Source organism: Rattus rattus, chromosome 18 (genome assembly GCF_011064425.1).
Source record: "Rattus rattus isolate New Zealand chromosome 18, Rrattus_CSIRO_v1, whole genome shotgun sequence".
Taxonomy (NCBI): Eukaryota; Metazoa; Chordata; class Mammalia; order Rodentia; family Muridae; genus Rattus; species Rattus rattus.
Window position 1 is genome coordinate 6,652,930 of NC_046171.1, and position 13,899 is coordinate 6,666,828.

The 13,899-nt window shown below is 54.2% G+C and overlaps 1 protein-coding gene across 1 annotated transcript; it reads left to right on the forward strand.

The window, feature by feature from the left end:
• The first annotated feature begins 240 nt into the window (after positions 1–240).
• Positions 241–12,304, forward strand: Ip6k3 (inositol hexakisphosphate kinase 3). Its single transcript, XM_032888775.1, has 5 exons — positions 241–439; positions 6,351–6,549; positions 7,482–7,657; positions 9,021–9,196; positions 11,803–12,304. The coding sequence occupies exons 1-5, from the start codon at positions 241–243 to the stop codon at positions 12,256–12,258; spliced, it is 1,206 nt and encodes a 401-aa protein (XP_032744666.1). The 3' UTR covers positions 12,259–12,304.
• Positions 12,305–13,899: the final 1,595 nt, after the last annotated feature.

Sequence of the window (13,899 nt, forward strand, 5' to 3'; positions counted from 1 at the left end):
TTTTAGAGCCCACGGGGAACACACCCAGCCCGTACCCAGCCTGCAGCCTTCTTCATATAATTTCTCTTTTCCTTTGCTTTTGTTTTTGTTCTCCAGAGAAGTTGGCTGCCAGCAATCACTTGTGTTGGGACAGTTGTGAAGGCCAAAAGAGAGAGAGAGAGATAGAGAGCCAGAGACCACGGACAGCCCACCTGGTGGTGGACGCCAGCTTCTCCCCTCTTGCCTTCCTCGGGAGGTGACATGGTGGTGCGGCACGGCTCGGACAAGGGGAAGGCCGGGGTAGGCGTGCCGTTGGAGCCCTTCCTGCACCAGGTCGGGGGCCACCTGAGCGTGCTGCGGTACGACGCCTACACGGTATGCAAGCCCCTTATCTCTCAGGAACAGAAGTTCTACGAGTCCCTGCCACTGGCCATGAGACGCTTCACTCCGCAGTACAAAGGTGAGTGTGGGCGGAGCGGGCTCAGCTGCACTCGAGGCTGCTGGCGCTGGGCATGGGGTGTCAGGGCTGTGTGGAGACAGTATCACTGTGCTGGTACATCTCTGAGTCTCTCCAGGCTTCCCGGTCATGGCTTTGGAGATAGGTCAAGACACTCAGCGTCAAAGATTTGGCAATGGCGTCAAGGGACGCCTAGTCCTACAGGGTCCCGAAGAGATGGTTATTCTACTCTGTGCTTTGGGGGAATTATGGGTGTGGCTGCGGCTAACCGTGGGGCCAAGTGAGGCTTCCTGGGCCTCCGTCTGGAGACCCAGGACAGACAGGACATGGGGAATCTGGGACAGGACTCCGTTAGGAGTCCAGAATACCCACTCCATACAGGAAGGGAGAAAAGACCAGGCTGCCCTTAGGTCTGTGCATCTGGGAAGGCTATAAGGCGAGCGGGGTGTGTTCTGGAGCCAAGGGGGCAGCGGCGGGAAGAGAGCTCAGTTAGAAGGGCTGAGCCTCTTGGCTTTCTTATCTGATAACCCCTGTCCAGATCTGAGGTAAGAGTCTGGGGTTGGTACATGAGGGAAGTCCTACAGAGTTGACAGCCTGGTGCCAGCCCAGAGCTGAGTGGCCTCCCAGAGGTCAGGTCCTCTGTAAAGAACCTTAGTTTCTCATGGCTGAGGGCTGCCGCCCTCTGCTAAAGGGTCTGCAGGGACAGCAATTATGACACTCAAGTAAGCCCATCGGAAACCCACTGTGGGGAGCTAGGGATATGCCTTGGTCCTCAGGAGAGTGCCTGCCTAGCATTCATGAAGCAGGGCACCCTGGTTTCCATCCCTAGTCCGTGTCCGCATCACACTTTCTCACGAGGTAGAGGCAGGAGGACCAGAAGTTCAAGGTCATCCTTGGCTACGTGGCAAAGGGAAGGCCAGATGCGTCTGAGCTGGTGTTTCTGAGCGTGAGTTTCATCAGAGCTCCTGGGCTCCATTCTGGACCTGTCAATCCTCACCCAGGGTCATGAGCCAGGCTCAGGCTCCACATCCATCATGGATGTGAACGAGGGCTGCTAGGCATGGCCACACCCTGGGCGTGGATGTGACTACTGGGCCTCTACGATGGCCTGGGAGGCAGGAGAGCTTGACCACCTGTGGGGCTCCACTCTTACACGCCCGGGCCTTCCCACACAGTCTTCCGAAGTCACAGGCCAGGGCTGCCTGGCTGGTCATTGTTTATCTTGTCAGAGCACAAGATAATGTCTGTCCCTCCATAACTGAACTCAGCATAGCAAGGGTGGCAGGTCCTTCCGTGAGGCTGGGTCTGGCTGGCAGCATTTCACACAGAGCTTTAGACCTGAAAAAGACCATGGGGTTTTGTGCCAGGCAAAGGGGAGAGATTGTTTGGGTCTTTAGGAGACCCTCACGTCACCCAGACTCTATGTCCTGTCTACACAGACCTACTATCTGCTGGGGATGGCAGGACACCCACAGGCACTGGACACCTCTCCAGACAGACCCCTGCTTCCTAGGGATGCCTCTTTGGGGTCCTCTAACTCCACTTATAGATGCTCCCTTCTTAGAAAAGGCTTCCAGCCACAAATAATCATTGTAAGCTAAAAATATCATAAATTTAAAAGTGCATTTAATAGACAGAGTCTACCTCATGCCCTAGCTTAGCCCGCGGTACGCCATGGAATCGCTGGTGCGGGGGTGGGGGTGTGACAGCCTCTGCCTGGTGTCCCAAGAGGCCTGCATCACTGGTCCAGGGAAAGATCAAAACTGGAAAATCAAAGAATGTTTTCTCCTGGATACATCTCACGCCCACAGAGCAGCAAAGTCGTAGGTCAGACCCTCCTGCGCTGAGGGATGCCGCCTGTACCTCAAGCCGAAGGCCGTAGCTAAGTGGACGGTCCACGCCACGGTGTCTAGCTCAGCCTTGCCTCTGAGATGTCTCACGAACGGTGTTTCTAAACACGGCGGGGAGCAGCTGGGGCCAGGAACCTCCTGACTCCCTGGGATAATGGACGGCTGGCCTGACGGGGCTTGGTGGCACCCCAAAGCCAGGTTTTGATAAGGCAGAGCTGGAGCGTGATCCAGGCAGTGTGAGGAGACCCTAGAGAAGGCCCAGAACCCAGCAGGGCACTCCCACTTGTTCTTGGGTACTCAGAGTAGAACCGGGGACCAGTAATGGGGGTGGCTGGTTTTAACCAATAAGAAGGTGTAGTGGTTTAGTCCCTGTGCTTGCTCTGGGCCACACCCCAGTTTACATAAACCTCCTAACTCCTCAGCACCCTCCTAAGCCCAGAGACATGGTTGGTCCAGGAAAGCCAGCTTGCCTGAGGCTGCACACGAGAGAGGCGAGCCCGGGATGTGAAGCCCTGATGTGGAGCTCAGTGGGTTCTTGGCCCCAGTCACCCACTCCACTGAGATACCTGGAGTGTCCATTTCAGGGTCCATCTAGCCCCAGGAGGGAGGAGACAGACTCTCTCAGAGCACTCAGGCAAAAAACAAAAACCAAAAAACCCATCATGTCAGCTTTCTGCCTCTGCGTAAAAATAAGCTTCCTCAGAGAGGTGAGGCCATTTCCGAAGTGGCTACTACATGCCCCAGAGTCCATCCCGATGCCTTCCCCCGACAAAGACATCAGGGAGAATTTGGGCTAGGGTGGCATTCTGAAGGAGAGTGCCGTGTACGTGCAGCTTGCTCTAGACCTTAGCTGGATTCCTAGTATGGCCATCCTGAGGCCGGGCCCCTTGCTTCTCCGTCAGCCTTGGGTGAATGAGGACAGGAACCCGGGCTCAGTTGGTGGAGGGTTTGGCCAGATTCGTATTACAGATGGCGGCGGTGAATGTTCTCACAAGCTTAAAATAAACTCATGGTACGATTTCTGCCAAGGCTCAGGAAGCTCTTTGGTCAAACCAAAATTGCTGAGATGCCCCGGGCATGCCAGTCATAGCAGTAAGCGCTCTGTCTGCCTGGCTGGCACGCTCTTGGGCTGAGATGCATAGGACAGGTTGTGGCAAGCCCTGAGGCTCCCAGTAGGGCCTCAGCAACAGACCTCAGGCCTCTAGGTCTCAGACCCATAGACACAATGGCTCCTGATCGTATAGCATACCTAACCCAAGCACCAGAAAGTCTGCCTTCTCCCGGGTCAAGGGCAGGCAGGCAGCACAGTTCACAGGGGAGATCTCAATGGGCCAGCTCCAGGGAAGGGCTGTGCTGAGCCCCTGAGAGAGGTCACGGGAGCTAGGAGACAGCCGGATGATGAGCCTACCAGAGGCAGAGAGACAGCCACAGGGACACTGAGCTGGAAGCTCTGGCTATATGAGGAATGGAGATGGCTTTTGGGTCCTATTAGTTGTGGTTTCTCCACCTCCCCTCGCTGGCCTTTACGTGGGCACTCAGACAGGAACAGAGCCTGGAGCGGTGGGGAAGGTCACATTTCTTGTCTCTCCAGGGAGGCCTCCTGGGCACAAGCTGCCAAGAACTGTGTTTGCTGGCAGCCATGTCACCGTAGGCCCTCGAGTAGAAAAGGCCGTGGGCCGCCAGATGGGAATGTGAACTTTAAAAGACCCTAAAAGACATTGCTTTTGGCTGATGGAGCTTCCTGGCCCTGCTAAGCAGCTAGAAGGGCACAAACTCCCTCCAGGACAGGCGCGGGGGTAGCTAGGGCTCTCCCTTTGTCATAGAGGACTCATGTTGAGAGCCGGAAGGTCCTTCTCCCTTGAACAAGCACCTTGGGCCCAAGGACTCAGGGCTGGGAATGCAAAGACTATGCCCTGGCCTTCTGAGATGACGGTGCTCTCCTAAGGGCTTCACCCAGGACTTCTGTGTCCCCTCCACAGGACAGAACGGCCAGAACCTGTTTCTGGGAACACAGCAGGAGTGTCCTGCGTGCATACGTGGGTAAACACAGCCTGATTGTGTCAGACTATCCCCTGGAGTCCTGGGAAATGTGTTACGGCGTGCCCTTTCCTTTGCGGCCGCGTGCTTGGTGGCTCCATCGAAGGCTGGATATGTGACCTTGGCTCAGACGCCACCATCTAGGAGTGATGAGGAAATGTCCCTAGCTGGTCACCCCCAGGCACAGAATGATCATGCTTGACCCGTGGTGTGGTTCAGGATGAACGCTGGTGTCAGATAAACGCAGACACTAACAGCATTATTTATTACTGCTGTGGTAGCTTCAGGATGGGGCGGGGGGGGGGGAGCCCACTCTTCAGGAGTCTGAGAGAACTCAATGTCCCTCCCCGGCTGCGGAATTAGGCCACCAGGAATCTGAGATGACAGAACTTGCTCCAGGACTCCACTGGGCTAGGTATAGCCGACTCTGGAGAGCCACCTTGGGAAGAGAGGGTCCAGGATGACAGCCCCCAGGGGGCGAGCAGGGATTCAGGCAGGGAAATCTGCAGCCTTCCTCTGTCTGCTCTGCAGAGTAGCCGCTCCTACTGGGGAGGTAACCAAGGAGCCTGGGAAGAAAACCAGCATAGAGCACATCAAACACCCCACCCCACCTCCTCTCCAGTAGGAAACAAACCGTGTTCAGGAGAGTTTTTGTAAGGGACTCTTGGCAGAAGTCCATGCAGGCTGGAGTGTGCACTGGAAACTGCAACTGCTCGGAGCATGCAGGGTAGGAAGGAGGAAGAGATCCCGCTGGGATGTGACCGACCCGCAGCAACAGGGCAGGGGCGCAGACAGCCTTCCCTTCCCTTCCCTTCCCCTCCCACCTCCATGAGGGTCTCGCTGGCCAGAGCCACTGGGAAGCAGGCAGAGTGCAGGAAGGCATGGCAGCAGTGCACGCGGTCAGCTCCTTAGCACCAGGCAGACGGAGAAGCTGAGGAGAGGGTGAAGCCGGGAAGGGAGGAGGACAGGACCACCACATGCCCTGTTCTCAAAGAGTACAAGGCTGTCTGTGAGGGGGCAGGGCAAGGCCAGGCACCGCAGAGGGACGGACGCCGGGCTCCTGCACTCTGACAAGGACTCCACGAGGTGACCACGCTAACTGCCCCTCATATGTAGCTTCCTGTCCCACCAAAGTATCCGAGGAGAATAATAAAAGCAGGTTAGGTGAGCTCAGGGGAGGTCATTGTCAGGTACCACGTGGTAGGGAAACCTCGAAGGCTCTAGGATCTCAACCTTCCAGATGCTGCGCCCCTTTAATACAGTTCCCCACGCTGGGGTGACCCCCCCAAACCATGAAGTTATTTCGTTGCCACTTCATAGCTGTGATTTTGCTACTGTTATGAATCATAGCAGTATCTGATATGCAGGATATCTGATTTGTGACCCCCCCAAGGGGTCACAACCTGTAGGTTGAGAACCGCTGCTCTAGAATTCTCCCTAAGAACTACACACGCCCCAAATCTCCATATGCTAAAATACACAGCCAGCGGTGATGGCCGGGTCGCAGTGGGAAAGGCAGAAAGACTGTGTGATGTGTAGGGCAGAAGCCTGAGTCCAGCAGCTGCATCACGAAGGCTTGCTAGAAGAAGCTGGCTGGCTGAAGGCAAATGAGAGGATAGAGATGGCTGAGGAGGCAGAGAGGAATGGCCAGGCTTCCCTTAGGTGGCGCCCCCTGGAGGCAGGGAGGTGGGGAGGCGCTCTGAGGTATCCCAGGTTGTCCAGGGATGGATTGTTGTTGGCCCTGGTATGACCTGGAAGGCAGGAGTGACCGCAATGGTGGTAGTCTTAATTCTAGAACAATGTAGAAAGAGTGAGAAGTGGGGTGAGGTCACCCCAAGGCTACTTTCTGCAAGCTCCAGGGTAGGCACTGGGGACACATTCAGGACCAGGATCAATCTTGGCTCTTCCTTGAAGGAGGAGCAAGGGAGAGAAGGAAGCTGCCCAGGGTCACCAAACTCAACAGTTATGACCCCTGACCTATGACCCATTGACCCAGTGTGCTCTCCCCTCCCTCCTGTGTCCTGCAGGTACCATCACGGTGCATCTCCGGAGAGACAGCAGAGGCCATCTCGGCCTGGTTGCCAACCCGTTGAAGGAGAACCTGGAGCCTTTCCAGGTCTCCCCAGAGTCCAGAGCGGTAGCTCTCTGGCAGACACTTCAGCAGACCACCAGCAGTGAGGGCAGCCCCTGCCCCCTTGCCCAGATGGCTCACTCACTGAAGGAGAGGTGAGGCTCACTGGGGGGAAGGGGGAGAGGACAGAAAGCTGGGGGATTGTCCCTCAGCACGCCCAAGGCCAACCACTCCATGTGAGTGTTAGTGTCTAGAAACTGAGAAATTCAGATAAAGAACTGTGGCAAAGAAAGGGCTGGATCGACTCCTCTGTCCCTTCTTGGGGGAGGATGGAGTTGGAGCTAACACACAGGCAGGGCGTGTGCTCCAGAGCAGATCTCTGGTACCTGCTTGTTTAATTAAATACCTGCTTCACTGAGACCATGCAGGTCTCTGGGGGAGAGCATGCAGACAGAAACCTTGGAATAGTTTACCGAGAGGAAGTGTGCCTAATTTCTCATGGAAGTCAACTTTTAGCAGATCGAGAGGCAGAGTCTGGGAGAGTGAGTCCCAGGAGACAAAACAGCCCCAGGGGCCTAAGGACCTTAGAGAGATCTTGGGGAGCCTCTGATACTGTCCGCTGACCTTTCTCAGAGTCCCTGGGGGCAGGAGCTGATACAGTAACAATGTTGCTCTTCCCCAGGGAGTCTCAGATCTAATTAAGCTCTTGGCTCAGCAGCAGGGCCGTCCCTTCACAGCTGGGGCCAAGATTCAGAGCACACTTTGTAAGGCACTGGTGAGATCTCAAGGACATATCACACGCCAGGGCCTGAATCCAGACCCCAGACCCTTGAGGTTCCAGGTGGGGTTCCCTTTATCATCTTGGTAGCAAGAGTGGATCTGAATCACTCCAGCCCTTGGGGGGGTAGCACATCTCAGAAAAGCCCTGAAGGGACCTGGACCTGGCGTGATCTGGACCCTGTGGTGTCCCTAGTGACTTGGTGAGAGTCCTGTGCAGTGGTCCGGGTGGCTTTTGTCAACCACAGCTGTCCTTCTTACCTCTGGCCACTGCTGCCGAGCTGTCTTCAAACATTTCTCTCCTCTACAGTGCAGCCAAGGCGCTCCTGAGGTCCGACTGCCACCTCAGTACCCAGGCCTCCCCGCTGGTGGAAAGTGCAGATGGGAGCCAGGTGGAGAGAAAGGGCTTCAACCCGTGGGGCCTGCACTGTCACCAAGCCCACCTGAGTCGCCTGTGCTCCCAGTACCCGGAGGACAAGCGGCACCGTATCCTTACCACCTGAGGACCTGCACACAACCCCTAGGGCAGGTGTGAGCAGAGGAGGACAGAGGGAGAAATAGATGGGCGCACGCACACACACACACACACACACACACACGCATGCACACACATGCATGCACACACACACAGACACACACACAGGCATGCACACACACACACCCATGCACATATACTCACACCAATGCACACACATGCACACACATGCACACACACAGGTATACACACACATGCATGCACATACACACAGGCATACACATACATGCACACATATCCACACACACGCATACACACACATGCACACATGTACACACAGGCATACACACATGCACAGGCACATACATGCACACGCAAACACTCAAGGAGACAGATGGGGAGAAAGAAACAGATTCAGGGGCGTTCAGAAGATTTGAACCCACAAGACCAGGGTCCCAAAGAAATCAGATTCCCTTCAAAAGAAAACTCCGAGAGGGAGGGAGGCAGAGAGACAGAGACAGAGAGAGAGAATGCGAGAGCAGGGACATCCCACTAGTGGCTGAGCTGGCCCCTGGCATGTCTGTCTCTGGCACTTCAACAGCATAGGAGAGATGGGGCTGGGTTACTTAGGGACAGAGAAGAGAATCCCTTGCTAGGACTAGGTAGGGACAGAAGGACGCCTCTCTGTGCCCCATTCCATTGCAACATCTCTTCCCTTCAGGTCGTTGCCTGCAGCCCATGGGCTGTGGAGAAACCCTCAGGGGAGGCAGACCTTCCCTACAACAAAATGCCCCGCACCCCACATCCCTCCCCACTCCCCCACTCTCCCCTACCCCCACCCCCCACCAGGTAGCTTAAGCCCATCTATCCTCTGAGCACTCACTGAAAAAAACAAAACAAAACAAAAAAACCTGGTGGCTGCTCTTGCAGTATTTACTATGACACATCTGCCGCCCTAATCCCTGAGAAGCTTTTGAAGGATAATTACTCCGCTGAAATTAATATTCCTGCAACTTTTCTCCAAGGCAAGCACTAGCCCCTTGTCCCAGAAGGCGCAGGCCCATTCAGCGTCTGGAGGTCTCAGCCCTGTGATTTTCCTGCCGTAAAATGTAAATTGGGCATGGCCTGCCAGGAATTTCATGCCTGCGTTTAAATTTCAACCTCAGAGCAAAATGGAAAGAAGGTATCTCATAAACTCCCCCTAAATAAATGGACTTATTAAAGCAGATGCCGGAGAATATCTTGCATTCCTAATAGCCAGGCTCAGGGGCAAGGGGGAGGAAGCAAGAGGGAAGAATGGACGTGGACCGGCTCCAGCAGCCTGGGCTGCCTTCCCTGATGACCTCAGAGTCCCCCTTGACTCAGCCCGCCCAGGGTTCTTGCTGTTGGAAAACGTGGTGTCCCAGTACAAGCAGCCCTGCATCTTGGATCTAAAGATGGGGACCCGGCAGCACGGGGACGACGCGTCGGAGGAGAAGAAGGCCCGTCACATGAAGAAGTGCGCGCAGAGTACTTCCGCCTGCCTGGGCGTGCGAATCTGTGGCATGCAGGTAGGTGCCGAGGGCTGGCTGCAGGGGTCAGAGGCTGGCATCTCGCCCCAACAGGTCTGGGTGCCTGCCACCCCTACCCCCCCCCAAACCCCTTCAGAGCTCATATGGTAAGGAAGTAACAGAGAGGGTTGAAGGATGCTTTTCAAGCAAGGAAATATGTATTCTGGTCTGAGATGCTAGGCGGTGCTGGTCGGTGGTACTTTGTTTTAGGGTGGGATTTTGAGCATCTCAGGTTGACTTCAAACTCCTTATGTGGCCAAAGCGGACCTTGGACTCCTGATCTTCTGCTCCTACCTCCCGAGGCTTGAGGTCCCCCGTGTCGATGTTACTCTTGCTGTGTTCTGTGGTGCTGGGATGGACCCCAGAGCCTTGGCAGAGGAGGCAAGCATGCTTACCACTGAGCTGCAGCCCCGACCCACACACTGGTCTTTACCGTTCGGGGCAGTTAAAACTTTGTGCAGCAGTCCTGAGACTCCTCCCCTCGCTGGGCGGGACTTTTAATGACAGTGCCAGGCAGGAGTTGGAGAAGAGCTGAGAAGACACATCTGATGGTTTACTTATGCCACATGCGTGACAGGGCTCAGCGCCCCGTCCCCTTCGGAGGTGGTGCAGCAACCCGTTCTTTGGAACTCCGTTAGCCGTTCTCCCTTCTACAATCAGCCTTTCTGCTTCTTTTTGCTGCATGGCCGGGTTAACCAATGGGAAGATCAGAAGCCACTGAACCCAGTCACAGGGGTGGCTTCTTCCCTTACTGCCTGGCTCCCACACCTCCCTACATAATTTAACATTTATGTATTTATTTTATGTATGTGGGTGCACTGTCGCTGTCCTCAGACACGCCAGAAGAGGGCGCCGGATCCCATTCCAGATGGTTGTGAGCCACCATGGGTTGCTGGGATTTGAACTCAGGACTTTTTTTTTTTTTTTTTTTTGGTTCTTTTTTTGGAGACTGGGGACCGAACCCAGGGCCTTGGCGCTTCCTAGGTAAGCCGCTCTACCACTGAGCTAAATCCCCAGCCCCTGAACTCAGGACTTCTGAAGGAGCAGTCGGTGCTCTTAACCACTGAACCATCTCTCCTGCCCCCTACCTTTGTTCTTTTTTTTTTTTTCACCCCACCCCCTACCTTTGTTCTTATAAGACAGGCTGGGCTGTAGGGAAACCGGCAGGACTCCAGCCCACCCCATCCCCCAACAGCCTGACTACTCCATACAAAACCGGGCTCTGCTTTGCCCGTAAACGTTATGACTTTCCTTAATTGAAACTGCCCCCCCTCAAAGCTGAGAGTCGAGTCCATAAATTCATCGCACAGATGTCCCTGGGAAGACTCGGAATGCAACCCTCGAGAGAACAGAATGGGGATGATTTGTGGAGTGAAAGGAATCTCTCTGCGGACCTGCAGCCTTCTGCAAGTGATCTGATTTATCTGAAAAGTGATGCCTCTCGTGCGTTTGCAGAGGCTAATTTAGCAGCCCGTCTTCAGCCTATCATAGCTTTCTGATTAAAAACAAAGCAAAGCACATTATGTAACACGAAGGCAAGACAGGCTTCCAAAGAGGACTAGCCAGTTACAGGCAGCCCTGTGCATGGGTGCCAAGTCCCCCTGTGGCTCTTGCAGCAGCAGGCTGTGACTTCGTCTCTGCTGCCCCGAGCTGTCTGGACTGGATATGACCACCACGGTGTCCTCATCAGCATCTCTCTTCTGCCTGCTCCCTTCAAATGCCAGGGCAAGGGCAGGAAATAAAGACACTGAAGAAAAGGACCATTTGCTGGACAGGGAGGCTGAGGGCCTCTCTGCTTCCCAGGCTGCTGCCTGCAGGCCCTACCTAGATCCAAGCTAGCCTTCTGTTCACTTGACCTGGGAACAATTCACCTTGACCGTCTGGAAGAGCTATCCCCGAATGCTTGAACTCCGTGAGAAAGGACTCGGCAACTTTGTGGAAGAAGAACTTAATCGACCCAGCTCTCCAAGTCCGTCGGCCTGATTTCAGATTCCTGCTGCGGCTTTCAAGCTTGGGTTTTGCTAATATCTGAACCGAAGACGGCCAGAAGCCAAGATTTAAATCACGACTTGGAAGTTGATGGCGGAAATTCACGGGAGAGGAGATCCAGACCTCAGAGTGGTGCGCTGAGGGTCACCTCTGCGGGTGAAGGATCTCTGGGACTAGACCTGCAAAGAAAAGACTTTAAAATATACACTCCACACGGGAGCACAATAGAGACTGTCTCCTGTGCATCTCAACCGCTGTTTCCCAAATCGCCTGGAAATCACCGCATAGGTTATGGGAGCTGGTTATGCTGCTCCTATAGAAAAGGCAGGCTTGGTTTGGTTTGAGAGAGGGTCTCTCTCACATAACACAGGTTGGCCTTGAACTCAACCTGTAGCTGAGGATGACCTTGAACTTGTGATTCCCCTGCCTCTGCCTTTCACCGAGCCCAGCTTATACAGTACTAAGGATTGCACACAGAGATTTGATCTTGCTAGACAAGCGCTCTGTCAACTGAGCCATGTCCCCAGCCCCCACCGCGCTTTTCTCTTCTTCTTTTTTTTTTTTTTAGTTTACAATCCTTCATATATTTTTTTCCCCTCTCTCTCTTCCAACCTAAGGTTTATCAAACCGATAAGAAGAGTTTTCTCTGCAAAGATAAGTACTATGGAAGGAAGCTCTCTGTGGAGGGATTCAGGCAAGCCCTTTCTCAGTTCCTCCATGATGGAATCCGCCTCCGCACCGAGCTCTTGGAGCCCATCCTGCGTAGGCTGCAGGCGCTGCTCACTGTCATCAGGAGCCAGAGTTCTTACCGCTTCTACTCCAGCTCCCTCCTCATAATCTATGACGGGGAGCCTCCCCAGACGGCTCCCGCTCCCCAGACCACCCAAGGCAGCACTTCCGGTAGCACTTCCGGTGACCCCGCCAAAGTCGATGTCCGGATGATTGACTTCGCTCACACGACATACAAGGGCTCCTGGAACGAGCGCACCACCTACGAGGGACCAGATCCTGGCTATATCTTCGGCCTGGAAAACCTCATCGGGATTCTGCGGGATATCCAAGAGGGAGAGTGAAGCTTCTTGGAACTTTCTGGGATTTTTCTGGGCTGCAGAATTTTGCAAAGGGACCCAAGCTAGGGTAGTCTAGAGTCCCCCGTAGGTGTCTCTGTAATAACCATATCTACCTTCAGAAGCCAGGCGATGTTGACAATTGCTACAGAAATCTGCTCTGCAGTCAGCCACCCCCCACCGGGCAGCTCGCAGCTCCTCTTGGAGCAGCTGGTGAAAGGCACCAACGTCAAGTGCACAGGAGGGTGTAGCCTGGGTCAGAGGCCCACGCTGTGGTGCTGCAGGGTGCCTGCATTCCAGACCACTTCTCTGTTGTCAGGCCGCAGTCCTCAACCCCCACAACCCCCACGGGGAGAAAACCCTGGAAGAAGCCTCGAAGAATATTCTGCTTGCGAGGATCAGCCCCTTCCCAGGCAGAGCTATGCCGCCTACCTCCTTTGATGAGTCATAGGTGGGACAGGCACGGGTGATCCCAAGTTAAATGTGAGAGGAAGGGTCTCTGCAGACTTCTGGGGGCGGGGGGGGGGCACGGTGGAACTAGCAAGTCTTCCACACTTGTGGCCACATGATGTCCCTGACCTGGAAACGCAGCTCCCAGTGGCGGCAGAGTGCACCCACAGAGAAGCCAATTGCTTTCGGTCCTATTCCCCGTTTCTATTTATTTATTATTGTGGGTGCGTGGGTGGGTGGGTGGGTCGGGGTTGGAAGCAGAGAACCTAGAAGACCAGGAACCCCCTGATGATGTTTACAAGCGTGGTGGACACAAGTGAATAGGAAACCAGAGCGAACGGGTCTAATGAATTCCTTCTTCTGCAGCATTGAAACTTGTTACAATGCCCTGGAGCCCGGTGCTGCGCTATGCTCCCCAATTAGGGAAATAAATTTGTTAATAAAATTGCTGAGGTCACCAGTGATTACTGGTACGCCTTAATATCCTTTCTGTTTGTTTATTCTGAGCAGCGTGCTGCCCGGTGCAGCCAATTTATGAGAAACTGGTGTGTTCAGTAAGAACAGCTCGCCAGTTCCCTCCCATGTTCCCTCAGGAAACCCGGTAGCGATGGGCCTGAGAAAATATTTGCAGGGGGGTGCACAGCTGGTGATACATGCTTGTAGTCCCCGCACTTGGGAGATTGAGGCCGGAGGATTCGACATTCTTTGGCTACAGAATGCTTCAGGCCAGTTTGGGTTATATGGGACCCTGTCTCAGGAAAAAACAAAACAAAACAAAATTGCACGTGTCTACAAGCAAGCCTGGGAAGGAAGGGGCCTAGCATCTGAAACCCCTAGAGCACAGCATTAGGCACCGGTGGAATCTAATGATAAGGATGATATTCCCGAGAACCCACTATGACAGAAGGGAAGAAGGAAACTTTTGTTTAGTTGGGCACAGTGAACTGGGGAGACAGAGGCAGGTGGATCTCTGTGAAGTCGGACTGGCCTGATCTACAGCCAAAGTTCTAGGCCAGCCAAAGACTACCTAGTGAGTCAGTCTCCAAAGAGAAAGGAAAAAGGAAAGAACCTGAATTTCAAAGCAGGTTAGCTCTTCCAAATGACGCGCTAGCCAAGGTAATGATGTCATTAATTTGCATGCACTTGCCTGCGGCAGGAAAATGGGATCCAACCTGGAATGACTCTATTCGCCAATGA